Raw genomic sequence first — 26,687 nt, 5'->3', positions numbered from 1 at the left:
CAATGGTGTAAAAGAGTTCTCTTTTCTCCACATCCTCACCAACACTTGTTGTCTCTTGTCTTCTTGATAATAGACATTCTGACAGATGTGATATCTCATTGTAGTTCTGATTTGCATTTTCCTGATGATTAGGATGTTGAGGACCTTTTCATGTAACTATTGGCCATTTGTATGTCTTCTTTGGAAAAATGCATATTCAGGTCTTTTGCCCATTTTTTAGTTGGGTTTTTGTTTTTTTGCTACTGAATTGTATGAGTTCCTTATATATTTTGGATATTAACCTCTTATTGGATATGTGGTATATTTTCTCCCATTCTGTAGGCTGCCTTTTCATTTGTTGATGGTTTCCTTTGCTATGCAGAGCTTTTTAGTTTGATGAAATTCCACTTATTTTTGCTTTTCTTGCCTGTGCTTTTAGAGTCAGATCCAAAAAGTCACTGCCAAGACCAATGTCAAGGAGTTTTTCCTCTATGTTTTCTTCTAAGAGTTTTACAGTTTCAGGTCTATGTTTAAGTCTTTAATGCATTTGAAGTTAATTTTTATGTGTGGTGTAAGATAAGCATTCAATTCCATTTCTTTTGCATGTGGATATCCACTTTTCCCAGCACCATTTATTGAAGAGACTATCCATTTCCCCATTACATGTTCTTAACACCTTTGTGGAACACCAGTTGACTGTAGATGCATGGATTTATATCTGGACTCTCTATTCTTTTCCATGGGTCTATGTCTGTCATGACAGTACCATGCAGTTTTGATTACTATAGCTTTGTAATATACTTTGAAATCAGGAAATATGATGCCTCTAGATTTGTTGTTCTTGCTCAAGATTGTTTTGGCTATTTGGGGCTTTTCACAGTTCCATATAAAATTTAGGATTGCTTTGTCTATTTCTATAAAGAATTTCATTAGGATTTTGATAGGGATTACATTGAATCTGTGGACCACTCTGAGCAGTATGGCCATTTTAACAAGATTAATTCTTCTAATCCATGAACATGGGATGTCCTTGAATGTTATTTGTGTCTTCTTTAACTTCCTTCAAGAATATTTTATAATTTTCAGTGTACAAGTCTTCCACCTCTTTGGTTATGTTTATTCCTAAGTATTTGATTCTTTCTGTTGCTAAGGTGAATGGGATGTTTTCTTCAATTCCTTTTCTGATAGTTGTTTGTGTATTGATACATAACTAATTTTTGTATGTTGATTTTGTAGCCTAAAATCTTACTGAATTTGTTTATTAGTCCTAACAGTTTTCAGGATTTTCTATATATAAGATCATGTCATCTGCAAACAGAGAAAATTTTACTTCTTCCTTTCCAATTTGGGTGCCTTTTCTTTCTTTTTCTTGCCTAATTGCTCTGGCTAGGATTTCCAGTACCATGTTGAATCAAAGTGGCAGGAGTGGGCATCTTGTCTCGTACTGAATCTTAGAGGGAAAGCTTTCAATTTTTTGCCATTGATTATGATATTACCTGTGGGTTTGTTAGATACGGACTGTAGCGGGTTGAAATAAGTTTCTTCTATACCTATACTGTTGAGAGATTTTATCGTGGATGGATGTTGAACTTTGTCAAGGGTTTTTTCTGTGTCTATTGAGATGATAATTTCTTTTCCTTTTATTCTACTAAAGTGGTATATTGCATTGATTGATTTGTGTGTGCTGAAACATCCTTGCATTCCAGGGATAAATCCCACTTGGTCATGGTGTATGATCCTTTTAATGTGCAGCTGAATTTGGTTTGTCAGTATTTTATCAAGGATTTTCCATCTATGTTCATCAGTGATATTAAGCTATAGTTTTCCTGTGGTGTCTTTGGTTTGGTATCAGGGTGATGCCAGCCTCATAAAATGAGTTTAGAAGTGTTTCCTCTTCTTCTACTTATTGGAAGCATTTTAGAAGGATTGGTATTAACTCTTCTCTAAAAGCCATCTGGTTCCAAACATTTTTTTGTTAGGAGGTACTTGATAACTGATTCAATCTCCTTATTTATTTGTCTCTTCTGGCTTTCCATTTTTTTCTTGATTCAGTTTTGCTAGGCTGTATGTTACTAGGAATTTATCCATTTCTTCCCTCTTAATAGTGGGAAGCCCCTAATTCTTTTACATTTAAAGTAATTATTGATACATGAGGACGTTTTGTTCATTGTTTTCTGTTTGTTTTGCATCTGTTTTGTTCCTGTTTTTCTCTCTGGCTCTCTTGCTTTGTTACTTGATGATTTTTTTTGAAGTGATGTGCTTTGGTTCTTTTCTCTTTATCTTTTGTATATCTATTACAAGTTTTTCTTTCAGGTTACCTTGAGGCTTGCCTAAAATATTTTATAATTATAATCTATTTTAAGTTGATAATTTAAATTCAACTGCATACAATAACTCTACACTTTTACCATCCTACACACTCTGTGTCCCTGGAGTCAGAGTTCGCTTCTTTTTAAATTATGTATTTATTAACAAATTTTTATCTTTTAACTTTTTATATTAGGGTTAAAAGTAATTTGTACATAACTATTACAGTGTAACATTATTTTGTATTTGTCTATATTTTTACCTTTACCAGTGAAATTTATGCTTTCATATGCTTTTGCCTTGTTGTTTACATGTTTTCATTTGAATTTGAAGGACTTCCTTAAGCATTTTTTTGTAAGGCCAGTCTAGTGGTGGCAAACTCCCTTTTTGTTTGTCCCTCAGTTTGTTATTTATCTTTCATTCTTAAAGGATAATTTTTTCAGTTATAATATTCTTGGATGGTAGATTTTTTTCTTTCAGCATTTTAAATTCATCATTCCACTCTTTCCTGGCCTGCAAGGTTTCTGCTGAGAAATCCACTCACAGCCTTGGGGGGGTGGGGGTCCCTTACATGTGATTAGTTGCTTTTCTCTTCCTACTTTCAAAATTCTGTCTTTCTCCTTGACTTTTGAAAATTTGATTATAATGTGTCTCAGTATAGTGTTCTTTGGGTTGATCCTATTTGAGATCCTGTGAGCTTCATAAATCTGGATGCCCATTTCCCTCTGAAGATTTGGAAAGTTTTCAGTCATTATTTTCTTAAATAAGCTTTCTGCCCCTTTCTCTCTCTCCCTTCTCCTGGGACACCCATAATGCATATACTGGTTCAATTGATGTCTCATAAATCCTGTAGGCTCTCTTCTTCTTTGTTCTTTTTTCTCTTCTGATTGGATAATTTCAAATAACCAATCTTTGAGTTTGCTGATTCTTTTTTCTGCTTGATTTAGTCTGCTGTTGCTATTGTATTTTTTTCATTTCATGCATTGTATTCTTTTGCTCCAGAATTTGTGTGTTTCTTTTTTACAATTTCTATCTCTTTGCTGAACTTCTCATTTTCTTCATGTACTGTGTTCCTGATTTTTTTTGTCTATCTGCATTCTCTGATAGCTTGCTGAGCTTATTTAAAACACTTATTTTGAATTATTTGTCAGGCAATTCATAGATCTCCATTTCTTTGGGAAGTCAGTTACTGGTAATTTATTGTGTTCCTTTGGTGGTGTCATTTCTCTTGCTACTTATTGCCTTGTGTTGGTGTCTGCACTTAGCTGAAGCATCAGCAAAGACTGTAATGGCCCTTGGCAGTGAAAACTGTGGGTGTCTGTGGTGGCACTGAAGGCTGCTGGTATCTTTTTGCTCTCATATATCTCCATAGGAAGAAGTCACAGACAAGGGTATCCCTCTTGGTGCCAAGTTGTGCTGGCCTGTGGAATAGGGTGATGCAGGTAGAATGCTTCCTAGACTTATCTATGTGGTCATCCTTGCTTTTTGTGCTCCACTTGGCTTGCTGGAGCTTCTTAATTGTACTCTAGATCTATCCTAGAGCTATCTTCATCCATTAGGAGTTGTCAAATTGTTTTTGCGGAGGGACAGAATGGGGCCTCCTAATCTTGCCGATGTGCTTAGCTTTCCTTCCCATTATGTGTCCCTCCAGAAAATGGCTTTACTTTTTCTTTTTTCTTAGTCCAATTTTAGCCAGGGTTACTTTCTGTAAATATACATTTATATTTATACATTTATAAATATACATTTATTCATTTGATTCTCACAATAACCCTAGGAGATACGTATTTTTACTATCCAAATTTCTTATATATGGAAAGTGAGGTACAGAAAGTATAAGCAGACTGTCATAGGTCACACACCTAATAAGTGGCAGAGCTGGAATTTGAAACCAGGCAGTGTGTCTCCAGAGGCCTGCTCTGTACAAAGCCGTACAAAGTAATGCTTCTCTAGAAGAATCCTTCCTATTTAATTAGAACAGGAAATCTTGCAGGTTAGATGACCCCCAAAAGCAAACTACAACAGGAAATGATTTAAAAAAATGATACATATAAATGATACATACTTAAAATTTTTTTTTTACTTTGAAACCCTTAAATGTTTATTTATTTTCTAGTCTTTAGATGTGGGCCTTTGTTTGGGAATGGCAATAGCTTGGAATCTCACATCTTCTTCCTCGTATAAACCACAATCATAACGTGTCACCTATGTCGAGTGAAAACAAAGCCTTTAATCTTTATCAAATTTCCCCAAGGTATTCAACTTAGCTTTTGTAACAGAGATAATTCTTTGTGAACACCATGCCATCTCTACACGTCCTCTCTCCAAGCACCAGGAAGACTTTCTGGCCTCCCTTACAGTTAGCTTGGGAGCCATATGACTGAATCTGCTCATCGGAATGTGAGCAGAAGCATTATAAGCCACTCCCAGGTGTAGTCATAAAACTATTTCATACTATTTTCAACCTCTTCTTTTCCTACTGAGGCAAACTTGGAGGATGGTTGAGACAAAATGGAGAAGGACTGCTCAACCAGTGGACTGTGAAGTGAGTGAGAAATAAACTTCGACTGTGTTAAGCTACTAAGATTTCAGAGTTTGTTACAGAAGCTCCTATTAATTATTCCGACACATTTTCCTAGAAATAGCTATAATGTTACATTCACATTGCATTTGTTTAATTATGTGGGTATCATTAGAAAAAACCTGACATAAATAGTTTTGGAAACAAAACAACCGACGCTTGGTTAGCATATGGTAAAACTGGTAATGAACAAGTACTTGAGAGAATAGCCTATTAGCCACAAGCCTTTGGAGTTGCCATGGACAGAGTCAGCATGCTTTAAAAGCAAATGCAGAGAATTGATGAATCTGGCAAATTAGTTAGGTGGAGTCCTGTTAACCAAACTTTTACTGTATACTCTAGAAATGTGAATTATTACTAATGCCCAGAATAGTTACCCTGACTATCTTGAAATAAGTTCAACTTTTATTTAGACATACATGGTGTAACTCAATGGACATTTCTGAGTAAATTTAAAAAACTAGAACAAGTGCTTTGGAAGACACAACAATGCATGAGTTACACCATAACTTTTAGAGACAAGAATGTATAATTAAATATGAGATACTGTTCTTACCCTTGAAGAACTTATAATGCCATACAAGAGAAAAAAGCAACTCACTCCAAGGCAGAATGTGAGATTTGTTCCAATAGGAGGAAGGACGCCCCTAAGACAACAGAGGATATGGGGATGAACTGTGGCGGGAGGGTGAGAGAGGGCTTCCAGAGGGAGCAGAATTTGACATGTCTTAGTTGGACTCCCCAACTCACCCAGCCAGAAGTAGACCCTGCAACAAGGATTGAGGGTGAGTTGTTTATTTGGGTGGTACAGCAGGGAAATGGGGTGGTCACAGAGGGAGAAGGAAGGTAGTACGGGATGTCATTTTAAGTTACTAGAGCTATTACAGCAGTTCTGAAGCTTTGCAACTTGGGGGAAAGCTCTGGGAAACACACACCTCAGAATTATTCCACCCAAAGGGCAAAGGAGCTGGGAATTTATACCCCCACACTTCTCAGTCATTGGTTAAGGGCTGCTCCCGAAGGGACATTCTTTGCTAGGCTCTCCTGGTCCCTAGAAGTATAACTGCCATCCCTCGGAGACCAACTGAAGAAAACAGCAGAAATTTAGTTCTAAATTAAATACAAATAATCTTTGAAAATATGCAAATATTCACTTGCCATTTACTAAGTGCCCCTATTTGCCAAACACACACAACATAATGATTTTTTTAAGTAGGCAACTTCTGAGATGTCAGTTCCAAAGTACTGCCATCTCACTGAAGCAGCTTAAAGGTTGCCTAGCATAATGACATTTTCATAATCAGAGAGTAATTTCGTCTATCTTCTGTTAAACATTCCTTTTATAGGAAAGAAGGAATTTACCACCCGACAGAAACAGATAATCTACTCCAAAGATTCCTAAGCAGACATGACTTTCTAGTGCTTATCTGTAAGTACTCTACAAAACAAACGTCTGGGGAGAAGAAATTAATAATAATCTGAATTATAGATATGTGGCTATGATCTAAAAATTAGAGTCATCAGAGTACCCCAAGCTAAGCAAGAACTTTTATCACTTAATGCTTTAGACTTATTGATGATCTAATCAGTTTCCACTACTAGAAAGTACCCATTTGAGCCATGCAAACAACATTCTAGCAAGCTATTTTACCGTTGCTTTTTTTAAACACTGTCTAATATTTTTTAACCTTCAAACTTAGAACCAATCTAGAAGGTATAGCTCACTACCCAAAGAAAGGTTTTATCTGAAGACATGAGCAAATGAATTTTAATTTAGTGTTAGTTCCTGGGTGCTCAAAATAACATACAGATTTTGGTGGGTACAGTTAATCATTCCCACTATGTAAGTTCACCCACACAAAGAGACAAGACAGCCAAACCACAAACTAGCAAACAATCACATAAAAACCAAAATACTTTTTATTTCCTATTATGACTCCACTGCTATGGAGTATTCATGAGGGGCTAGAGAAGAGGCTAGGAGTCCTGCAGTCACTACCGAGTTCAAAACCCAGCTCTGTCATTTACTGCTACTGACCCTGAATAATTTACTCCTTAGATTTCCTCACCTGCAAAGTGGAATTGGGATCAACTAATTTACAGAGTTACTGTGAGAGGCAAATGAGATACTGTGCATGGAAGAGCTTAGCACAGTACCTGGCATAAAGCTCTCTTTTCCCTGTGGCCCCTCTGTTCCTGCCCTGATTTTGTTTATGTGCGGTAGACCATAAGTTCCTTGAGGGACAGGGACATGTTTTATGTATTTTCTGAAGAGGCCCAGCACGCAGTCCAGAGCTTTGCAGAGTAGGCAGTAAATAAGAAAAAAAGTGAACAAATATTTGTTGAAGTTAATTTGTTTAGACTGTAGCCCTAAATACAAAATGGAGACTCATGCAATGTTTCTAAGCATGAAAAAAACATGGGAAATATTTTAGGCAGTTTATGTGACATATCAGTTTATGCGGTAAAAGACTCTGACTCTACAGGAGTAAGACTGAACTTTGTAATCAAACTTGCCATAACGGACATTGATAAGTGAGCACACGTCCCTGAAACTAATCACCATGGAAGACTGTTCTAGTTGTTTGTTTTTGCTCAGAACATTTTAAAATAACTTTTGAGAGTTTGCCTATAAGTCACACAGGAAAATCAGCATAATTATTTTATAGACAGATTTCAATTTTAACCCCAAAAGTTAATATTTCATCACTACTCCCAAACTTAGATCTGCTGTGGCTTAAAGTGACTATTTTCCATAATTAAATAATGCATTAAAGTACAAAGATTTCCAGTATAATGATATGCAGAAAAATATGACACATGAATTACATATGTTCTGAAGACAATTTCCAAAGAAATTCCCAAAGACATAATGAACAATAGCAACATTGTCTAATAAAGACAGTCTCAGAAGATGTTTGGAATAGAGTGCTACTCACCTAGACACTTAAACTTTGGCAACATATTAATCATGTTATTTTGTGTATGTACTTACATATGAGACTGACACTAACCCTATTAAATATATACTTAAAATTTTTACCTTACACATAATCATCATACATTATATTATTAAAACTTTTCATATATTTATTTTTAATTATTATAGTTATATTATTATATATCATGTATAATAAACATATATAATTTATAAGTTTTAACTTATATTTATAGAGTATATCTTCCTGTCTACCTCAGTATCTGCCATCCTCCTGGGTAAATTCAGGGTCCACATGGACAAACCATCGCTATCTTTATTTGTCATCCTTTAACCACCTCCTTTCCAATGATTTCTCTTCTTCTCCACTTCAGTCACTCATTCTCATAAACACAACCTAAACCTTATCATCACTCCAGATTGTTCCATCTCCAAAATCACTAATGCAAACATCCCACTCTCTGTTCACAGCCCCCGAATCCAGCTTGCTTGCTTATCTACTCCCATCTCAAGTATTCTCTGGCCTAACTGGGGTCTCTAGCACCTCCTGTCGTCTTGCTCTTTCATATCCTAACTTACCCTTCAGCTCTTCTCACCACCTTTACTACTGTTACCCTGGTCTAAGCCACCACAGTTTCTTAGCCCCACTATTTTAATGAACTCCCAACAGGTCTTCCTGCTTCTGCCCGTCCCTCTCAACAGTCTATTCTCTGCCTAGCAGTTAGAGCAATCTCTTTAACACATAAGGCAGATCATGGCCCTCTTCTGTTCAATACTGTTGAATAAAATACTGTCAGAATAAGTCAAAGTCCTGACAATGACTGATAAGAGTCTACAAGATCTGGTCCTTTGTTGCCTATGTGATCTAATTTCTCTTAACTTTCCCCCTTGCTCACTGTAATCCAACCACAGTGACCTTCTCGACTCTGCTATCAAACAGAACAGGTATACTCCCATCTCAAGACCTTTGCACTGCTCTTCTCTCAGCTGTCTTCATGGCTTGCTCCTTCACCTCCTCCAAGTCTCTGCTCAAATGTCGCCTCGTCACGGAAGCATTTTGACCATCCCCTTTAAATGAGCAAATGATACTCCTCTACCTTATCAGTACTACTTCTCTCCTTCTCTTTTTCTCCACAGAACATAGCACCACCTGACATACTACATATTTCCTTAATTATTTGCTTATTGCCCTTTTTTTATATTCCCATTAGAATATAAGCTTCATAAGGGCAGAGACTTGTCTATTGCTCACTGCTATATTCCCTGTTCCCAGAACGATGCTTTGCACATAGTAGGCACACGATGATTATTTAATTAATGCAGCTTAGATTTCATGGTCCATTATTTCAATTATATTTTTGCCATTGAATTTTGAGTATGTAAAAATCTGAGTGATTAATTCCTGAGCAGATACAAGGGAAAAGCTTCACTAAAGTCTGGATTTAGATCATCTTATGAAGAGAGACTCTAAAATTATTCTGAAGCTGGAGAAATTAAACTGTGGCTGTTGGATGATACTTCAAAGATGTGATTCTGTAACCAGTTATTCAAAAATACAGCTTTGACCTTCCAGTTTGGCAAAATAAGGGCACTTCTGCTTATGCTCCTTCCTTGAAACCTACAAGAAACAAAAATAATGAAAAAGAAAAAAGAAAGCTTCACCTTAAGTGAAGTAAGAAATGGCCATAACTGTAGACAACCAAATATGAGGACTACTTGCCAAGTTCAGCAAAATGTGGGCCAAAATGCCAAGAGCCAACATATACATTCTCAGACCTCCAGCAGATTACAGATTTCTTTAAATGTCACACTCCTAAGAGGTCTATCCAAAATTACTTTGATTGAAGTAACTAGAACTGGTAGACATGGCCAAACCATTGCAGAATCTGAGAAAACCTTGTAGGGACCAAGGTTCACTCTCAGAGAATGGCAGGGAAAAGGGAACTGAAGGAGGGGTCATGCAGGTAAACCTTTTTCCTAATCTTTGCCTTGGCCCCCTGGTAGAGGAAGCCCATGTGGAAGCGAGGCTGATGAATGGGTTGTAGAAGCCGTGATCAATTGTGCAGCACTGACTGGAGTTAGCTGAGCAGAAATAGTTGTTAGGTGAGTCCCTTGACAGCCTATGACAAAAATGCTTCCCTGAGAGTCACATCAACTTTCTGTTTGTGCCAGAGATAAAGTAAAAATCTAAAATACAGCTTAATTAAATCCATCCTGTTCTTAAAACCTTTCATTATTCTCCTATAAGTTTTAACTACACAGTTGAACTCCACACTAGCTTAACTCTAGTATCTAGCTCTCTCCTGCCACTTCCTATGGTCTAGCCAGAAATATCTGGTCACCACTACACAAACACTCTATGACCTAAAACACACTCTTCTGCCTGGAAGGTTTCTGCATATCCGCTTCCCTTCCTCTCCTCAGCGACTTGCTGAAATGCCAATCATTTTGCACAGGGTCACTTAGATACTCCATTCTTCCATAAAACTTCCACTTAAAGGAGTCTTGTGTTTTTGTTGCTTTTGAAAAAATGATTCACTGTCAAAAAGCAGATCTGGATAGATCCATTAAATACTAAAATCACACTCTTCTAGCCATTGAGGGTACAATCAGACTCCTGCCCTTTCAAAGACAAAAGGACACTGAATCATATGAAAAGCTAGAATACTGAGTGAATAGTAAGAACCGTCTAGAGGCAGGAACTTTTCTGTCATAAGTAACACATCTGATTGGCAACTTTATTTTTCTGCTTTTGACTGTCTTCCCTCTATCATCAAACCTGATTCCCTGTAAGGTAAAGGGAAGTCAGGTGACATCATAAAGGTTGATGTGACCCTAATGGCTTTTTTATTTTAAATATAAAATTTACTGAAAATTTGCTATGATTATCCCATTTAATCATAACAAAACAGCCAAATTAGTTACTGATATTTTTCCTGTTTTACAGATGAGAATACCAAGTTTGAAAGAGAGACTGAGTGATTGGAGCAGAGTGACACAAATTGCAAATTCTCATCCATTGTGATTCCAGAACTGGAGTTCTTAACTCTGTGCTCTAAGTTTATTAGTGTATCTGCTCAAGTATCTCTGACCAGATCGTTTCAGAGCAAGCCAATGGTTTCATCAGTTACTCCTCAGCCTATATTATCACCCAAACCAAAAATAAAAACACTTTATATTTTTATAATACTTAACTGGCTTTGAAAATACTTTCACAAGCGTTAATGACTTAAAACCCACAAAAAATCTATAAGATTTTTGCCATTTTAGATAACAGGAAAGAGGAAGAGAGATATGACTCATTACCCAGCCACACTATTGAGAAGCCAGGTTACAGAGATAAGCCTTTTATCCTAACATCAGTGCTCCTTCCAGAACTGTTGAAGAATTTTCTTAAATATGGTAGTCTAAAGTATTCAGTGAACTATCATGCTTCTAATTTCATTCAATTTAAAAACATTATTTCTTTCATGCTATATACAAATTATGATCATAGACATTATTTTCAGTAAAATGAATAAAGAGAGTCTAGACATTGACTTCAAGGAATTTTCAATGTCAAGCACTGTGCTCACTAGATCAACAAGCATGAGGCCTGAAATGACATCGTTTCTACAATTACATCAATTAATGCCTTCTGGGGCATCAAATATATGGGAGGGAGTGGTGGAAAAGAAGTGTGAATAGGTAGGGTGGGTTCAAATCATGAAAAGCCTTGTTTGTCAGGTTTATAATATCAGGATAGGTGACGAGGAACCACTGAGGAATTCTGATACGGGAAGTGACATGTCATATTTGCATGATAGGAAGTACTTTAGGCAGCAGAAGAGGGAAGATGGCGTCGAGGGGCAGACTAGAGTGAGGGAAACCAGTGAGGAGGCTATTGCAGTAGTCTCCCAAGGACCAATCAGTTCTCAAATCGGGCTGATTATTAAAATTGCCAAGGAAATCTTTTAACATACAGGTTTTGGAGCTCTGCCACGAGTTTCTGACTCAGTAAGTCTGGGTCAACAGGTGATTGTGATAATGAGCCAGGGATAGAATGTTCTTGCCTGGGTGAGAGGCAAGGAGGAGGCACCAGTGAGGGTGGGAGAATTAAGAGATACTTAAGCAGTAGAATTAACAGGTTTTAGTGACTGATGGACATGAACCTGGAGCACTTGTGTGGATGGATGGGCCATTCATGAAGCCCCAGAATACAGTGGACCATTAGACCTTCAAGGGCAAGAGAAGATGAGGACATGCAGGTGCGAGTGACAGCCAGGCAGCTGGGGATGTAGGTATGGTTTGCCAGGGAGAGCTCTGGATTGAGCACCTAAGAATGGGCCTAGGAAATAACAATGTTTAACTCTAAGAAGGAAAAGTCCTCAAAGGAGAATGAAGAGAGGCTCCAGAAACAGGAAGAAGACAAGAACATTCAATACTCATTCAAGTGTTTAATGGGGAAAGTTTGGTTTGGGGATGGAGTGTAAAGGGCCTAAATTCCAAGTAAAGGAGTCTTAATGGTATAATGTCAGCAAAAGGGTGGAAGGCAAAACAACAACAGCCGCAAAACGTCTGCTTACTCAGGGCAGGAGCATGTTATGATGAGGCTTGTAAAGGAGATGGGAAGGGGGTGAGCCTAGAAGTGAGAGAACAGATTGAAATTGTGTGGCTGTGATAAGGGCCCAATCTAAAGCAGTGGTAGTGGGTGGACAAAGGACACCCATTCCAAGAGAGATGTCTAAGACAGAATATGAGTCCTGGTGGGAATGGTAGAGGAGGCAGAATTAAGGATAAACTAAAGATTCTAGCTTGGCACGCCAGGGGCTGGCAAACTAAGGTTGGAGAGGGCAGAAGAGAGACATTGTTTTGAGATGTTTTGGGGTGTGAGCAATTTCAGGTACCAGCATGGCTTTTTACAGGTAGTGAGAAATATGGCTCTACTGCTCTTCTGATACAATGGGGCTAGAGTTAGACTTAGAAGGAATCAGCAGAATGGTAACTGAAGCAAAAGACAGTCACCCAGGCTGTCTTTTGTGAGAATAAATGAGGACCATGGTGACTGTCAGCAGAGTCAGAATGTAGTCCCCAGAGTCGGGTATGACACTGCAGATACTGCCTGACCTACACCAAGTACAGCGAGACATAGACTCTCTATTCTAGATACTACTGCTGTACTCCGTGAACGATTTTGTGGGGTTTTTGGCAATCACATCACACTGACATCTCATACTGTGCTAGCAATTAACTAAAACCCATGGATGATTCCCAATTTAACTATTATTAATTTTGGTCTCCTCATGGAGGAGGTGTAAATCATTTTATGGAAATCATTTTATGAACCTAAGTAAAGGACTGATTATATTGATCGTATCAGATATGATGCATTTGGTGCAAGAAACAGAATACTTCACTAAAAGTAGTTTATACTATGAGGACACTTATTCCCCTCAGGTAACTGGTAGTCCAGGGGTATGTGTGATCAGGGTTGGATCAGCAGATCAGCAGTGATAAGGAACCAAGGCTTTTTCCTCCTTTAGCTGCCAACCTCAGTGAGTCAGTGATACATTCATCAAGGGCAAAAGACAGTGGCAGCAGCTCCAAGCACTGTACCTGTACATGAAAACATAGGAAAGCAGGTTTGGAGGAGTGGGCATCTTGACCCAGAGGCCTGCTATCTTTCTCTCTTATTTTAATTAAAAATTTAAAAGATAATTTACATACAGTAAAATGCATAAAACGTGTACAGCTGAATGAGTTCTGATACGCATACACTGGTATACACCTATGGAACGTTTTCATCAGCCCAGAGAGCCCCCTTGGACACTTTCCTGGTCAGTCGTCACCACTGCCGCCACCCCCTACTCCACCCCGAGGCAACCACAGCTCTGATCTCTTACACCATTCACTCTGTTTTGTAATCAGGGATGAAAATCGTTTCCAGAGGCCTTCTGCTCTCAGCACACTTCCCCTTACATCTCTCCTTGGCCGGAACTGTGTCACAGCCAACCTTTAAGTCAATCACTGGCTGAAGAGGATGGTACAAGAGACCATTTATAATTCATCCATCCTTTGGGGCTGAGGGAGGGGCCCATGTGACCTCAGCACATTGATGTAAGCCAAATAAAACTTTTTTTTAAGCAAGGAAGGAGAGGGAAATGGCTGCCCCCCCACCCCCATTTTCTTGGTCTACATATCCAGCCATTCAACATCTGGCCTATTCTTCTAGCTTTATTTCACTTGCAAATGTACTAAATATGTGCTCATTCAAGTCAATGATTAAAACACTGAAAAATGACACAAACGTAGAGACCTCCCTTGAAGTTAACATCAATCCACACTCTAACAGTCTGGTCAAAGTTCTTCATCCAGGTCCAAATACAGCCAAACATATATTTGTCTAGGCTCCAAATCTCCTCTTAGCCCACAAGGATATCATGAGAAACTTCATTCAACACTTTATGACTCTGTTTCCCACACTGGGGTACACAGAGGCGTCAGTGGATATATTTAGTACTTTTTCCTCATAAAAGCCTTTTTCTATATCTCGGAAGTTTTCATGAGCCTCAGCTATTCTCAGCTATTTTATGTCTCTGTCACTTGTGTGTATTTATCACTTGTTTTGTGCCTGTTTCCTTTTTTTGTATACATCCTTCTAAAAGCTAAGCTCATGAGAATGACCAGCAGGAGACTTTGGGTTTTTTAGTTGCCCTTCCATTTTTCCTACTTTTCAGTAGGTTAATGATTTCATTGTGAGTCTCTCAATTCCTTTTTAATCCAGCTTCCTTTTGGTTTATATCTAATGTTTCTATGACTTTAGGAATAAAAAAAGAATCTGCTCTGTAAACAATGTCCAGGCTTACAAATCTAACTGTGACTAGCATGTTCTTCATTATTATGGCCTCTAAAATGGCACTGACACATCCCATTAAAATGATTTCCATAACTTCCATTTCATCCCTATTAGTTGTAACTAAGTCCAGAAAAATCACATTCCTTTGTCGCATTATCTACCATCTCAGAGATGAGACCATCAGCAAGATCAACTTGAAAAATGCACCAAATATTAGCACAATGATGCTTCCAGAGTACAGACGTAGTTTCCAAACATGACATCTGTCTGCCTCTAGGCCAGAAAGGAAGCTTGTGTTAGGAGAGCAGCAGTCATCTTCATCCACCTAAGATGCCGGTATTCGGCTCCCAACAGTCCTATCAGTTTGTGTGTCTTCTCTCTTCCTCTCATGCTACATTCTCCACCAGGCTTAGGCCTCGCGGCTCAAGCATTTCCCAGGAGGGCTCTCTTCCACACAGCTCAACAGGTGCTATTTCACTAGCACAGCATAGAACCTCCCACTGCGTATTCCAGCGATTACCTCTATCTCAGCAGGTTTGTCTGGCCGACAAGATCATGTTCATCTATTTTCATTATATTTTAGGTTTACCTTATTATCAGCCCCAGTTAAAAGGCATGAGTGTTAAAAAGCACTTATAACAGTATAGCTGAAACAAAGCCAACCATTTTATAATGTTTCAAAAAGAGACCCTTTTGCAAAGTACCACAGGAATCAGAGGAACAAACTTAAGGTACATTTTTTTTTTATTTAAAAAATAATTTATCAATTTTTTTGGTAGCAAAACTAATATAAGTGTTTTTTTTTTTAAATTTTCTCTTGTGAATCACTGACATACTTTTTCAGCTACCATGATATCTCCATCTTAGGTTACACTTGATATTCTCCAAAGTATCTCACCTTATCATTTTATCTGAGCATTGTTCTTCCCTTCCCTCAAATTTCATTTTAAAGTTCTCTTTACCAGGTTGGCAAGATTCCTGCTAAAAGCATTCCTCTCAGATGTACTCTCCCTTATAGGGAGTCTGTTGTATTAACAGCATAAGCCCTAGTTAAGAAAACCTAGTTTGGGTCATCTTCTGCTGTTTTGGTAGGGTGCTACTTGATATCCATTACTCTTTTATTTCTTCTTCAAAGTCATGGCCTCCACTGGAAGAAGAGACGAAAACACCCCTTCAATGCCCAAACCAAGTGCCTCTGGTTGTATCATTCATTGCCATGTGAACCAATAAGAGTACAGTGCGGTCTGTAAATTTGATAAGTCTCAGAAAGCCTCCTGAGGGTTTCAGATCCATTATGATTTACCTCAATATAAACGAGAAAGAAATAAGATACTTTCCCTCTTTTCCCACGTCTAGAGGATTTGGATGTTTATCCTCTGACTCTCAATTGTAAGTCTTTAGAGACCTATATGCATTCACCTAATGTGTAAAGGATAGATGATAAAATACCAGCCAATGTATACAAAGATGTAGTTAGTATTGTCAAGGACTCTTTTATAGGTTTTTCAAATACTCTCCTTTACTGATGATAGTTACCAAGGACTACATATATGGGACTTAAAATCTGATGTTGAATTTGAAAGTGTGCCAGACACAAGAGAGACAGAAAGACACAGTAATAGTATCTTCAGGAATTTGCAACCTAGTCAGGAGGCTGGCACTCATGAACACAGCCATCAGCACGTATTCCTGCTGTAACCAGGCTTCCATAAAAAGGTGGCGCACCGAATCCACCACAGCACTGGGCTCACGCAAGTGCTTTACAGAGAATTTTTATAGCAGCAAAGAAACATCAATCACGATTGTTCTCCAATCTTCAAAGAAAATATATCAGTTTAACACACACTTGATACAGAGAACAGACTTCATAAAAGAACTTAATAAATATAGGAATAATAATCTGAAGTTACATCCATATGGAATTTTTACGACAAAGAATGATTTAAATAAAATATCTCCCATTCAAAATACAGCAATACTGAAAACTAAGTACCCAAGTCACTTACTTTTACTAGGATAAGCCTGGCCAGGCTTTCACACCTCTGGTTATCATTTTCTGTATATTCTACTTCAAACAGGGTATTATAATTTTCCAGTATTTTAGCCATTATCTTGTTGCAGAGGTCTTGTTCTTTCACGCCTTCAAGCCCAGGTGGCACACTAGAAACAAAGGGAAAAAATTGAGAGGAATTACTTCTTAAAAAAAAAAAGGCCAGCAAAGCCAACTCAGGCTTCTATTTTGACGTCTCCTGAATGATTGATTAGCCTTCTTACAAGGACACACGGGACTTTCAACAAGCTCTGTGGTGACACGTACGACGTTGCTGGGACAATTGGCAAGTTCCCAAGATCTGAATCAATAGCTGGTGCTGAATAAGAAAAGTACATGTTGTTCAGGAAGAAAGTACAGGTTAGCACGGGTGCAGTAATGCTCTGTGTACATTAGAGCTCACTACAAGTACGGTAACATTTATCTAAAAGTAAAGGTGAAAAAAGAACAAGTGTTATGACAAAAAGAATGACTGTCTTATCATGACAGAAATACTCAGCCACACAAATAGCAGCAACACAATATTTCTTTAAGGATTTCTTAGACAATGAGCAAAAAATATAAAACTTAAAGGAAAAGATGAATACTTCTGGGAAAAAATACTGACAATTGTTGAAGCTGAGTGATAGGTACATGGAAGAGTTAGGATACCATTCTCTCTTCTTTTGAGGATGTTTAAAAATTTCCATAATTAAAAAAAGGTGAAAAAAATCTTCTGAATGCAGACAACACCATAAATAAGGCAGAAAGACAAGCTACAGATTAGAAGATAAATATCTCTTTAGTAACATGGAAACTGACATAGGATTATTAATTAGACTATGTAAAGAATTCCTACTAATCAATAAGAAAGAATTTAAAAAAAGGAGACAAAGGACATGAGTTGAAAAACTCATAGAAGAAAAACTTGGACAGTCAATAATCTTATGAGAAGATACTTAACATCATCGAGTAACCAGTAAGACGCATTAAAAAAGCAACACTGAGGTATTAATAAATACCCACCTGTACTAGTTTCCTGTGGCTGCTGTAAAAAATTATCACAAACCAGGTGGCCTAAAACAACAGACATTACCTTCTCAGCTTTGGAGGCCGGAAGAGCAAAGTCAGTATCACCAGGCAGAAATGAGGGTGTGAGCAGGGCCACACTCCCTACAGAGGCTCTAGGGGAGAATGTGCTCCTAGCTGCCAGCGGCCAGCAGCATTCCTTGGCTGTGGCTGCACTGCCTCAATCTTCAACCAAGGCCTTCAAAATTCAAGCATCTTCAAATTTCTCTCTGCTTCGTCTTCACATGGGCTTCTCCTCTGTGTATGTGTCTAATCTCCCTCTGCCTCATTCTTAGAAGAATACAGGTGAGTGCATTTAGTGCTCACCCAAGTAATCCAAGACAATCCCCTTATCTCAAGATCTCTATCTTAATTACAACTTCAAAGCCCCTTTTTTTCCATCAAATAAGGTAACATTTACAGTTTCCAAGGATTATAACCTGATATCTCTCGGGGATATTATTCAGCCTACTTTACCATCTTTGGGGTACATGCCCTAAGGTGTCTCCCAATGAAGCACTCTTGTACGCTCCTCTATGTAGGCAGAATCTGTAACTTCTGATCAATAGAATATGGCACAGGTGATAGATGTCACTCTCACGATTATCTTATGTTATATGAGACTCAGTCTTAGCAGACTGGCATGAGGATTCCGCTGCTAGTCTTGAAGAAATAAGCTGCCATGTTCAGAGAGGGCCTGTGAGAAAGCCACATGGCAGGGGAGCAATGTAGATGTAAGGCCTCTAGCTCATAGCCGCTAAGAACCCAAGGTCCTTAGTCACGCAGCTGCAAGGAAATGGGTTCTACCAACAACCTGAACGAGCTTGAAGGCAGATTCTTCCCCAGACTCAAGCCTCCATATGAAAATGAAGCCCGGCTGACACCTTGATTTCAGCCTTGTGAGACCAAGAGCAGAGAACTCAGCTAAGCTGTGCCTGGACGCCTGACCCATGGAAACTATGAGGCAGCAAATGTTTGCTGTTCTAAGCCACTAAATTTGTAGTTATTTGTTACACAACAGTTGAAAACTAATACAGAATTTGGTACCTGGAAGTGGGGTGCTGGGCTGTAACTAGAATCTAAAATGTGAGAGTGGCTTTGGAACTGAATGGTGAGAGGAGAATGGAAGAATTTGGGTAGCATGACAGAGAAAGGCTAAAATGCCTTGAACAGATTATTAGTAGAAATGTAGAAATCTGGACTTTAAAGACGCTGCTGGTGAGAGCTCAGAAGGAAATGAGGAACATGTTATTAGAAGCTGGAGGAAGGGAGATCCTTGTTCTGTTGGCAAGAAGCTTAGTGAAATTGTATCCTGCAGTCTTGTGGGAAGCAGCACTTGTAAGCAAGAAGCTTGGATATACAGTCCAAGAGATTTTCAAGCAATGTTTTGAAAGCACCAACTGGTTTCTTCTTGCCACTTACAGTAAAATCCGAGAGAGAAATTGAGATAAGAACTGTTAAGTAAAAAGGAAACAGGGCTTGATTTAAAAAATTCTGACTGTACAGATGGCGAAAGACACTAAAATTAAGAGATTCGCTGTTAGGAAAGCAGGCTGGATAGAGAATGTCGAGAGAGTGACTATACACCCTTTTCCTAAAACCTAAGATCAAAAGCTCAGACGACTGAATCACAGGTCCCTTTCAGATAATTAAGGGTGGTCTCAAAGATCCCTTGAATCAAGCCAGAATGCCTGTAGGAATTTAAAGGCATTGACCCTCAGCCATCTTAACATGAGCCTGAGATAGAGAAGGGATTATTTTGAAAAGATGTGTGGATGTGCCTTTTTTCTAATGGAGTGAATCCCAGGGAAATCCACAAAAGACTTTTAAGCTTTTGAGATATTTATCTCAGCAGAAACCCTGCCAACTTAGCATGAAATGGAAAGAAAGAGCACAAAATGAAAGGAGGCTGTTGGATCCCCAAAATTCTATTGGCTGGGCTGATAAAACTACTCAGCTACAAACATGTGCTGCCTTTCATCAAAAAGGAAGGATGACTCCAGGGGAAGAACCAAGAATCAAGAGGGTGAAGTTGAAAGCCATGGAGAAGTATTCCCTAGTCAAGAGATTCCCAACATTTGCCTGGCAGGATATAACTGCCATTGACCAGTGACTTTTTTTATCTTTAATTTTCCTCCTGTTTGAACCAGAACATCTAAAGCTGTTATCCTCTGTTTGTTCCATCATTAGATGTTAGGTAACTTATCTCTTTAGTTTCCTCTTAAGGACCAGCCTCTCTCAACCAGAGTCACAGCCAGTTTTCAGATATATTTGTTGCACATTATCTGTTACAACAAAGCAGAAACGTTTGCACCTTTCTGCTTATTTAGAAATTAAATTAGAGTTGAGGTATTCTATATAACAAATTTACTCTCAATCGTTTACATTACAATGTGTTTCTTTAGTCAGATGAAAGGGTTAAGTGATGTGACTCATGCTTTCCTTAAGGCCTTTGTCATCAATGCAGCAGCAATCTACTGGAAACAGCTGTGACAATTATAACTTTCTGTGATATAGTTATTTCCATTCATAAAAGCTTATCAATTTTAAATTCACTGATTTTTAAATAACCAACAAGCCAAAAACAAATGAAAAAAAGAAAGGAGAGGATCCTGGGAAGATAGTGGGGCAAGAAGCACCAGGACTCAGTCTCCCTTCCTAGACAACAACCGCACTGGAAGAATCTGTCTGATGTAGCCATTTTGGAACTCTTGAATCTACTGAAGGCTTGTAACTTCCAGGGAAAGGCTTGAATGATAAATTGCAGTTAATTGTGGTCAACTTCAGCTCTTAGGACAGTGGCAGCCACTCATTCCCCACTCCCAGCCCCTGTTCCTGGCATAGCTTGCACAAAGTTTGTGGGAGCCAGGATAGGCAAAAAGGACCCTGTCCTCCAAATCTTGGGGATCTGTGCTCTGAATGCCGATTGTGGCTTCTGAGGTGCAAAGAGCCATTGTTGTTGCGCCTCCCTCCCTTGCTGCAAGCACCTCTCTCGGCTGAACTGACTTGTAGGAGACTTAAGGGGCTGGCACCCTTTTATTCCCCTCTTTGATTTTTTGCTTTTTCCACTTTCAAGAGCCAGACATTAAGCACTAGAACATTCAAAAACAACTGTATATATGGGGAAAACTAGAAAGTGACTGCGCATGCCCAGGTAAAGCCTCAAAAAAAAAATACTTGAGAAGGCCGTAGGTTTACACTTCAGGCTGATCTTGGCACAAAGACAGTCTACATCGATCAAAAAGTCAAAAATAATCAACAGAAACAATAAAAATAGCGAACCCTGGGGAAGGAGGAAAATCCGATTTCCAGAGTTACCACTTAGATTCAAACGTCTACTGTTCAACAAAAAATCACATAGCATACAAAGAAACAGGGAAGTATGGCACATTCCAGGAAAAAATAAATCAATAGGAACTGTCCATGAAAAAGACCTGATGGCAGATCTACTAGATACTTTAAAACAATTGTCTTAAACATGCTCAAAACCTAAAGATTTTGAAAAACATCAAGAAAATAATGTGCAAACAAGATGGAAATTCAATAAAGAAAAAGAAAACCCCAAAAGAAGGCAAAAGAAATTTTGGAGCTGAAACTAAAATAACTGCAATGAAAAATTCACTAGAAGGATTCAAAGGCAGATTTGAACAGACAGAAGAAAGAACCAGTGAACATAAAGATAGGACAATGGAAATTCTCAATTCTGAGGAACAGCAAGAAAAAGATCAAAGAAAAGCAAAGAGAGTCTAGTGGACTGTGGGACACCAGCAAGTGGACCAACATATACATTGTGGGAGTCCGAGAAGATAGAAGTGGGCAGAGAGAAAATCTGAAGAAATAATGGCCGAAAATTTCATGATGAAAGACATGAATACAAATTCCCAAGAAGCTCAAAAGACTCCCAAGAGACTCACACTGAGAAACATTATAATCAAACTTTCAAAAGAGAAAGACAGGGAGAATCTTGAAAACAAGATAGAAGATAATCAGCACATACAAGGGATCCTCAGATTATCAACAGATTTCTCATCAGAAACTTTGGAGGCCAGATGACTGATATATTCAAAGTGCTGAAAGAAAAAAACTGTCAACCAAGAATCCTCTATCTGGCAAAACTGTCCTTCAAAACTGAGGGAGAAATTAAGATATTCTCAGATAAACAAAAGCTGAGGAAGTTAGCGACCACTAGACCCGCCCTGTAAGAATGCTCAAGGGAGTCCTGCACAGTGAAATGAAAGGACACTAGACAGCAACTTGAAGCCATATGGAGAAATAAAGATCTCAATAAAGGTAAATACACAGACAATTATAAAACCTAGTATTACTGTAACAGTGGTTTGTAACTGCACTTTTGTGCAGTTGCACTTGTTTTCTACATGATTTGAGACTAATACATTTAAAGAGAAAAAATAAATTACTAGTATAAAACCAGTAATACTGTAACTTTGGTTCATAATTCTAAATCTTGTTTTCTACATGATTTAAGAAACTAATGCATTTAAAAGAATTATTAGTTACCCCCATATCAAAACCAGACAAGGATCTACAAGAAAAAAATTTACAGACCAATATCACTGATGAACATAGATGCAAAAGTCCTCAACAAATTATAAGCAAGCCAAATTCAACAATACATTAAAAGGATCATACACTATGATCAAGTGGGATTTATTCCAAGAACGCAAAGATGGTTCAACATCTGCCAACCAATCAGATATACCACACTAACAAAATAAAAGATAAAAATCATATGATGCTCTCAATAGATGCAGAAAAAGCCTTTCACAAAATTCAACATCCATTTATGATAACTCTCAACAAACTGAGTATAGAGGGAATGTACTTCAACATAATAAAGGCCATATATGACAAGTCCACAGCTAACATTACACTCAATAGTGACAAGCTGACAGCTTTACCGCTAAGATCAGAAAGGAGAAAAGGATACTCACTCTCACCACTTTTATTCAACATAGTATTGGAAGTCCTAGCCAGAGCAATTAGGTAAACAAAAACAAAAAAATGGCATCCAAATTGGAAAGTAAGAAGTAAAACTGTCACTATTTGCAGATAACATGATATTATATACAGAAAAAATCTGAAGATTCCACCAAAAAAACAGCTAGAACTAATCAATGAATTCAGTAAAGTTGTAGAATACAAAATCAATACACAAAAATCAGTTGTGTTTCTATACAGGCATACCTTGTTTTATTGCGCTTTGCCTATATTGCATTTTTTACAACACCCTTCACCAGCAGAAAGATTACAATTCACTGAATGCTCAGATGATGGCTGGCATTTTTTAGCAACAAAGTATTTTTTCATTAAGGTAAAACCTTTGGAAGAAAACATAAGACAAAAGTGTCATGACGTTGGATTTGGCAATGATTCCTTGGGTAGGACACCAAAAGCATAGGCAACAAAAGAAAAACAGACAAACTGGACTTCATAAAAATTTTAAAATTTTGTGCATCAAAAGACACTATCAACAGAGTAAAAAGGAAACCCACAGAATGAGAGAAAATATTTGTAAATCATATATTTGATAAGGGGTTAATATCCAGAATATAGGGATACCTCCTAAAACTCCACGACAAAACCTGATTCAAAAATAGGGATAGGACTTGAATAGACATTTCTCCAAAGAAGATATACAAATGGCCATTAAGCACATAAAAAGATGCTCAACATCACTAATCATTAGGGAAATGCAAATCAAAACTGCAGTGTGATACCACCTCAAACCCTTCACAATGGCTACTATCAAAAAAACAGAAGACAACAGGTGTTGGTGAGGATGTAGAGAAACTGGAACCCTTGTATACTGTTGGCAGGGATATAAAATGGTACAGCTGCTGTGGGAAACACTACAGCAGTTTCTCAAAAAGTTAAAAATAGAATTAACATATGACCCACCAATTCCACTTCTGAGTATATACCCCAAAGAACTGAAAGCAGGGTCTAGAAGAGATAGCTGTACACGTTCATAGCACCATTCCTCACAATAGCTAAAATGTGGAAGCAACTCAAGTGTCCATTGATGGATAAATGGATAAGCAAAATGTGGTATATACATACAATGCAATATTATTCAGCCTTAAAACGGAAGAAAACTCTGCAATGTGCTACAACATGGATAAACTTTGAAGACATTATGTCAAGTAAAATAAGCCAGTCATAAAAAAGACAAATACTGTATGATTCCACTTACATGAAGTACTTAGAACAGTCAAAATCAAAAAGACAGAAAGTATAAAGGTGGTTGCCAGGGGCTGGGGTGGTAGGGGAGGTAGTGTTTTATGGGTATCGAGTTTCAGTTTTACGAGGTGAAAAGAGCTATGGGGAGGTCGACCATATTGGTGATGGTTGCACAACAATTTGAATGTATTTAATATCACTGAATGGTACACTTAAAAATGTTTATGATGTGGGGCCAGCCTGATGGCGTAGCAGTTAAGTTCGTGCACTCTGCTTTACCGGCCCAGCGTTTGCCAGTTTGGATCCTGGGCACAGACCTACACACCGCTTATCAAGCCATGCTGTGGCAGGCATCCCACATATAAAATAGAGGAAGACGGGCACAGATGTTAGCTCAGGGCCAATCTTTCTCAGCAAAAAAGAGGAGGATTGGCAGCAGATGTTAGCTAGGGGCTAATCTTCCTCAAAAAAAAAAGAAAAAAGTTTATGATGGTAAACTTTATGTCAGGTGTATTTTACCACAATAAAAAAAAATTAAGGAATATATCTTCCTCTACATTGCAACTAAGTACAATGACGTGGTTATCATGACTCTTCGGTTATGACTGCTTCATGAAAGGCAGATACAGTGATGAGGCAAGACACATTTGCAATAATCATATTCACATTAAAAACATGTTAAAGTTATACATGATATGCATTGCAGCATTTAACAAAAATAAGATTTATCAATGTTTATTCTTCAGTAGAATGACCTTGTTCACCCACTATAGGTTGAAGTCTGGATCTAGATTAAAAGCCAACTTTTGAAAAATTATTTAAAAAATTAGAGCAGCCATATTTTAACCTCTCCTGTTAAATAATATTTGAAGGTACTCTAAATGGCTTATTTTACTTAGCTACATGTTCTTAACATGCTTTCGTGAACATCAAGCCAAAAGCCTCGTACTATTTAGTCTAAAATTTTTGGTGCCGTAAAATCTTGGACGTAACCTTGAATGCGTTTCATACTCACTCAAGGGTCATGTGTCACACATACCAGGTGGGACAATGGTTGAAGACTATTGCTCTAGTCTAAGCATTCTCAGTGAGGGTGATACTGCCCCCAATGGGGGCAAATTGGTTCTTGGGGTAAAGGTGAAAAAAACTCTTTTTATATATAAGGTACAGATAGATGCAGAACACACACAGATATATAGTATATCTGTGGTGTTAAAATTTAATTGGGGGGTTGTGATTAGGAAAAAGAAAATCTCTAAAAGTTCCTTAGGGGAATGACAACGACAAAAAGATTGAGAAACACTGCTCTAGTCCTGCCTCCAGTATGTCACTGTGAAAGTTAAATGCTGGCTCCTAACACAGGATCCACTTGGAGGTGACCAAACAATGCAGACAAGAGTGGGGATCCTGGAGCAAGGAGCTAGATGGAAGAGGCAAGGGATGTGCTCAGGATTCTGTTAGAAAATGAGGGTTCAGGTCTTGACTCCACTACTTATATAGTGTAGCTTTCAGAAAGTTGCTTAACTGAGACCTAGTTCTTTAATTTATAAAATAGACATGTTGGTAATATTAATGTTGAGATCATCTTGTGAGAATTAAATTTTAAGAAGTTATGTGAAAAACGCTTTGCAAAACCATGGGGTCAGAAAACAAGGGTTAACAGGAGCTGGGGGAAGGGGAGGGGTCGACTAGAAGGGACATGGGGAAGTGTCTGGATTGACGGAAATGGTCTATGTCTTCACTGTGGTGGTGGTGCTATGATTGTATGACATCGTTGGAACTCAGAATGCTACACTGAAACGGATGCATTTTACACTATGTAAATTGTACCGTGAGAAACCCAACTTTAAAAAAAGTGCCTTGCAAACTATAAATAATCATACTCATGCTTTTTATGATACAGAGTAAGATTCTAGCTCTCACAGTCACACTGTTGGTCTACACTGAACTTGCAATTGGCTAAAATTCTCATCTTCTTCATAGGAATTGCTATTAAACTAAGTCTTCATAGTCCTGATCTCTCTTGAGAATCAAAGATCAAGACTAACCATTTATTCACTGAATATATCAATTGCAAAGTCTCGATCCATTTTTTCCACCTATGATAGTATAAAACGAAATGACTAAAATTTTTGTAGTTTTCTCCAATCTTTTATTTCTAACTTTACTATTCAACATATTAGTTATCCTTCTCTGCTTTGTTTCATTGATGACTTTCATACACATAAAATCTTCTATGTCTTAACCTGAGTCATTACCAAAAGGCTTAAGTAGGTAAAGAGTGATGAGATACTTCATTTGCAGCCTCTCTTTGGACTGTCATCTTTTGGTTCAGCAATACCCTTAGGATACAATTGCTCACCTGGGCCTGAATGGACCTAACTGCAGTATCACTAGATTACATTGCCCAATCTTGTCCACAAACATTCCACGCAAACATTATGTCCTTAATTTAATATTTTGCAATTAAAAAATGTTGACATACTGGGACATTCCCCCTTATGTAGTCCTTTGCAAAAAAAAAAAAAAAAAAAGTCTATTAATGAAAACAATCACTGGAGGCCAGGTTTAATAACCATTTTAAAAGGCGTAAAAGTTTCCGAGTGTGTACTGTCCTATCTTTGAATCTATTGTGATTGACCTATATTCACTGATATGTTATGAATGAAAATTTAGTATAAATGAAAAGCTGGAAGACTTTTTAAAAGATAACATTCAATAATAAAGCTCCTAATGTTTCTTGGCATAG

At 37.9% G+C, this 26,687-nt stretch overlaps 1 protein-coding gene across 10 annotated transcripts in view; it reads right to left on the bottom strand.

Annotated features, from left to right (window-relative positions):
• The window catches only part of FAM13A (family with sequence similarity 13 member A), a 313,429-nt gene that overhangs the window by 178,674 nt on the left and 108,068 nt on the right, over positions 1–26,687 (bottom strand). For all 10 annotated transcript variants that reach the window (XM_070505399.1, XM_070505400.1, XM_070505393.1 and 7 more), the window contains one exon: positions 16,647–16,800. In XM_070505399.1, the coding sequence (XP_070361500.1) occupies positions 16,647–16,800 (154 nt within the window). The remainder of the gene's footprint in view (positions 1–16,646; positions 16,801–26,687) is intronic.

Source organism: Equus asinus, chromosome 3 (assembly GCF_041296235.1).
Source record: "Equus asinus isolate D_3611 breed Donkey chromosome 3, EquAss-T2T_v2, whole genome shotgun sequence".
In the NCBI taxonomy this organism is placed as follows: domain Eukaryota; kingdom Metazoa; phylum Chordata; class Mammalia; order Perissodactyla; family Equidae; genus Equus; species Equus asinus.
Note: the sequence above shows the minus strand (reverse complement) of the source record. Positions and strands in the feature narration are given on the sequence as shown.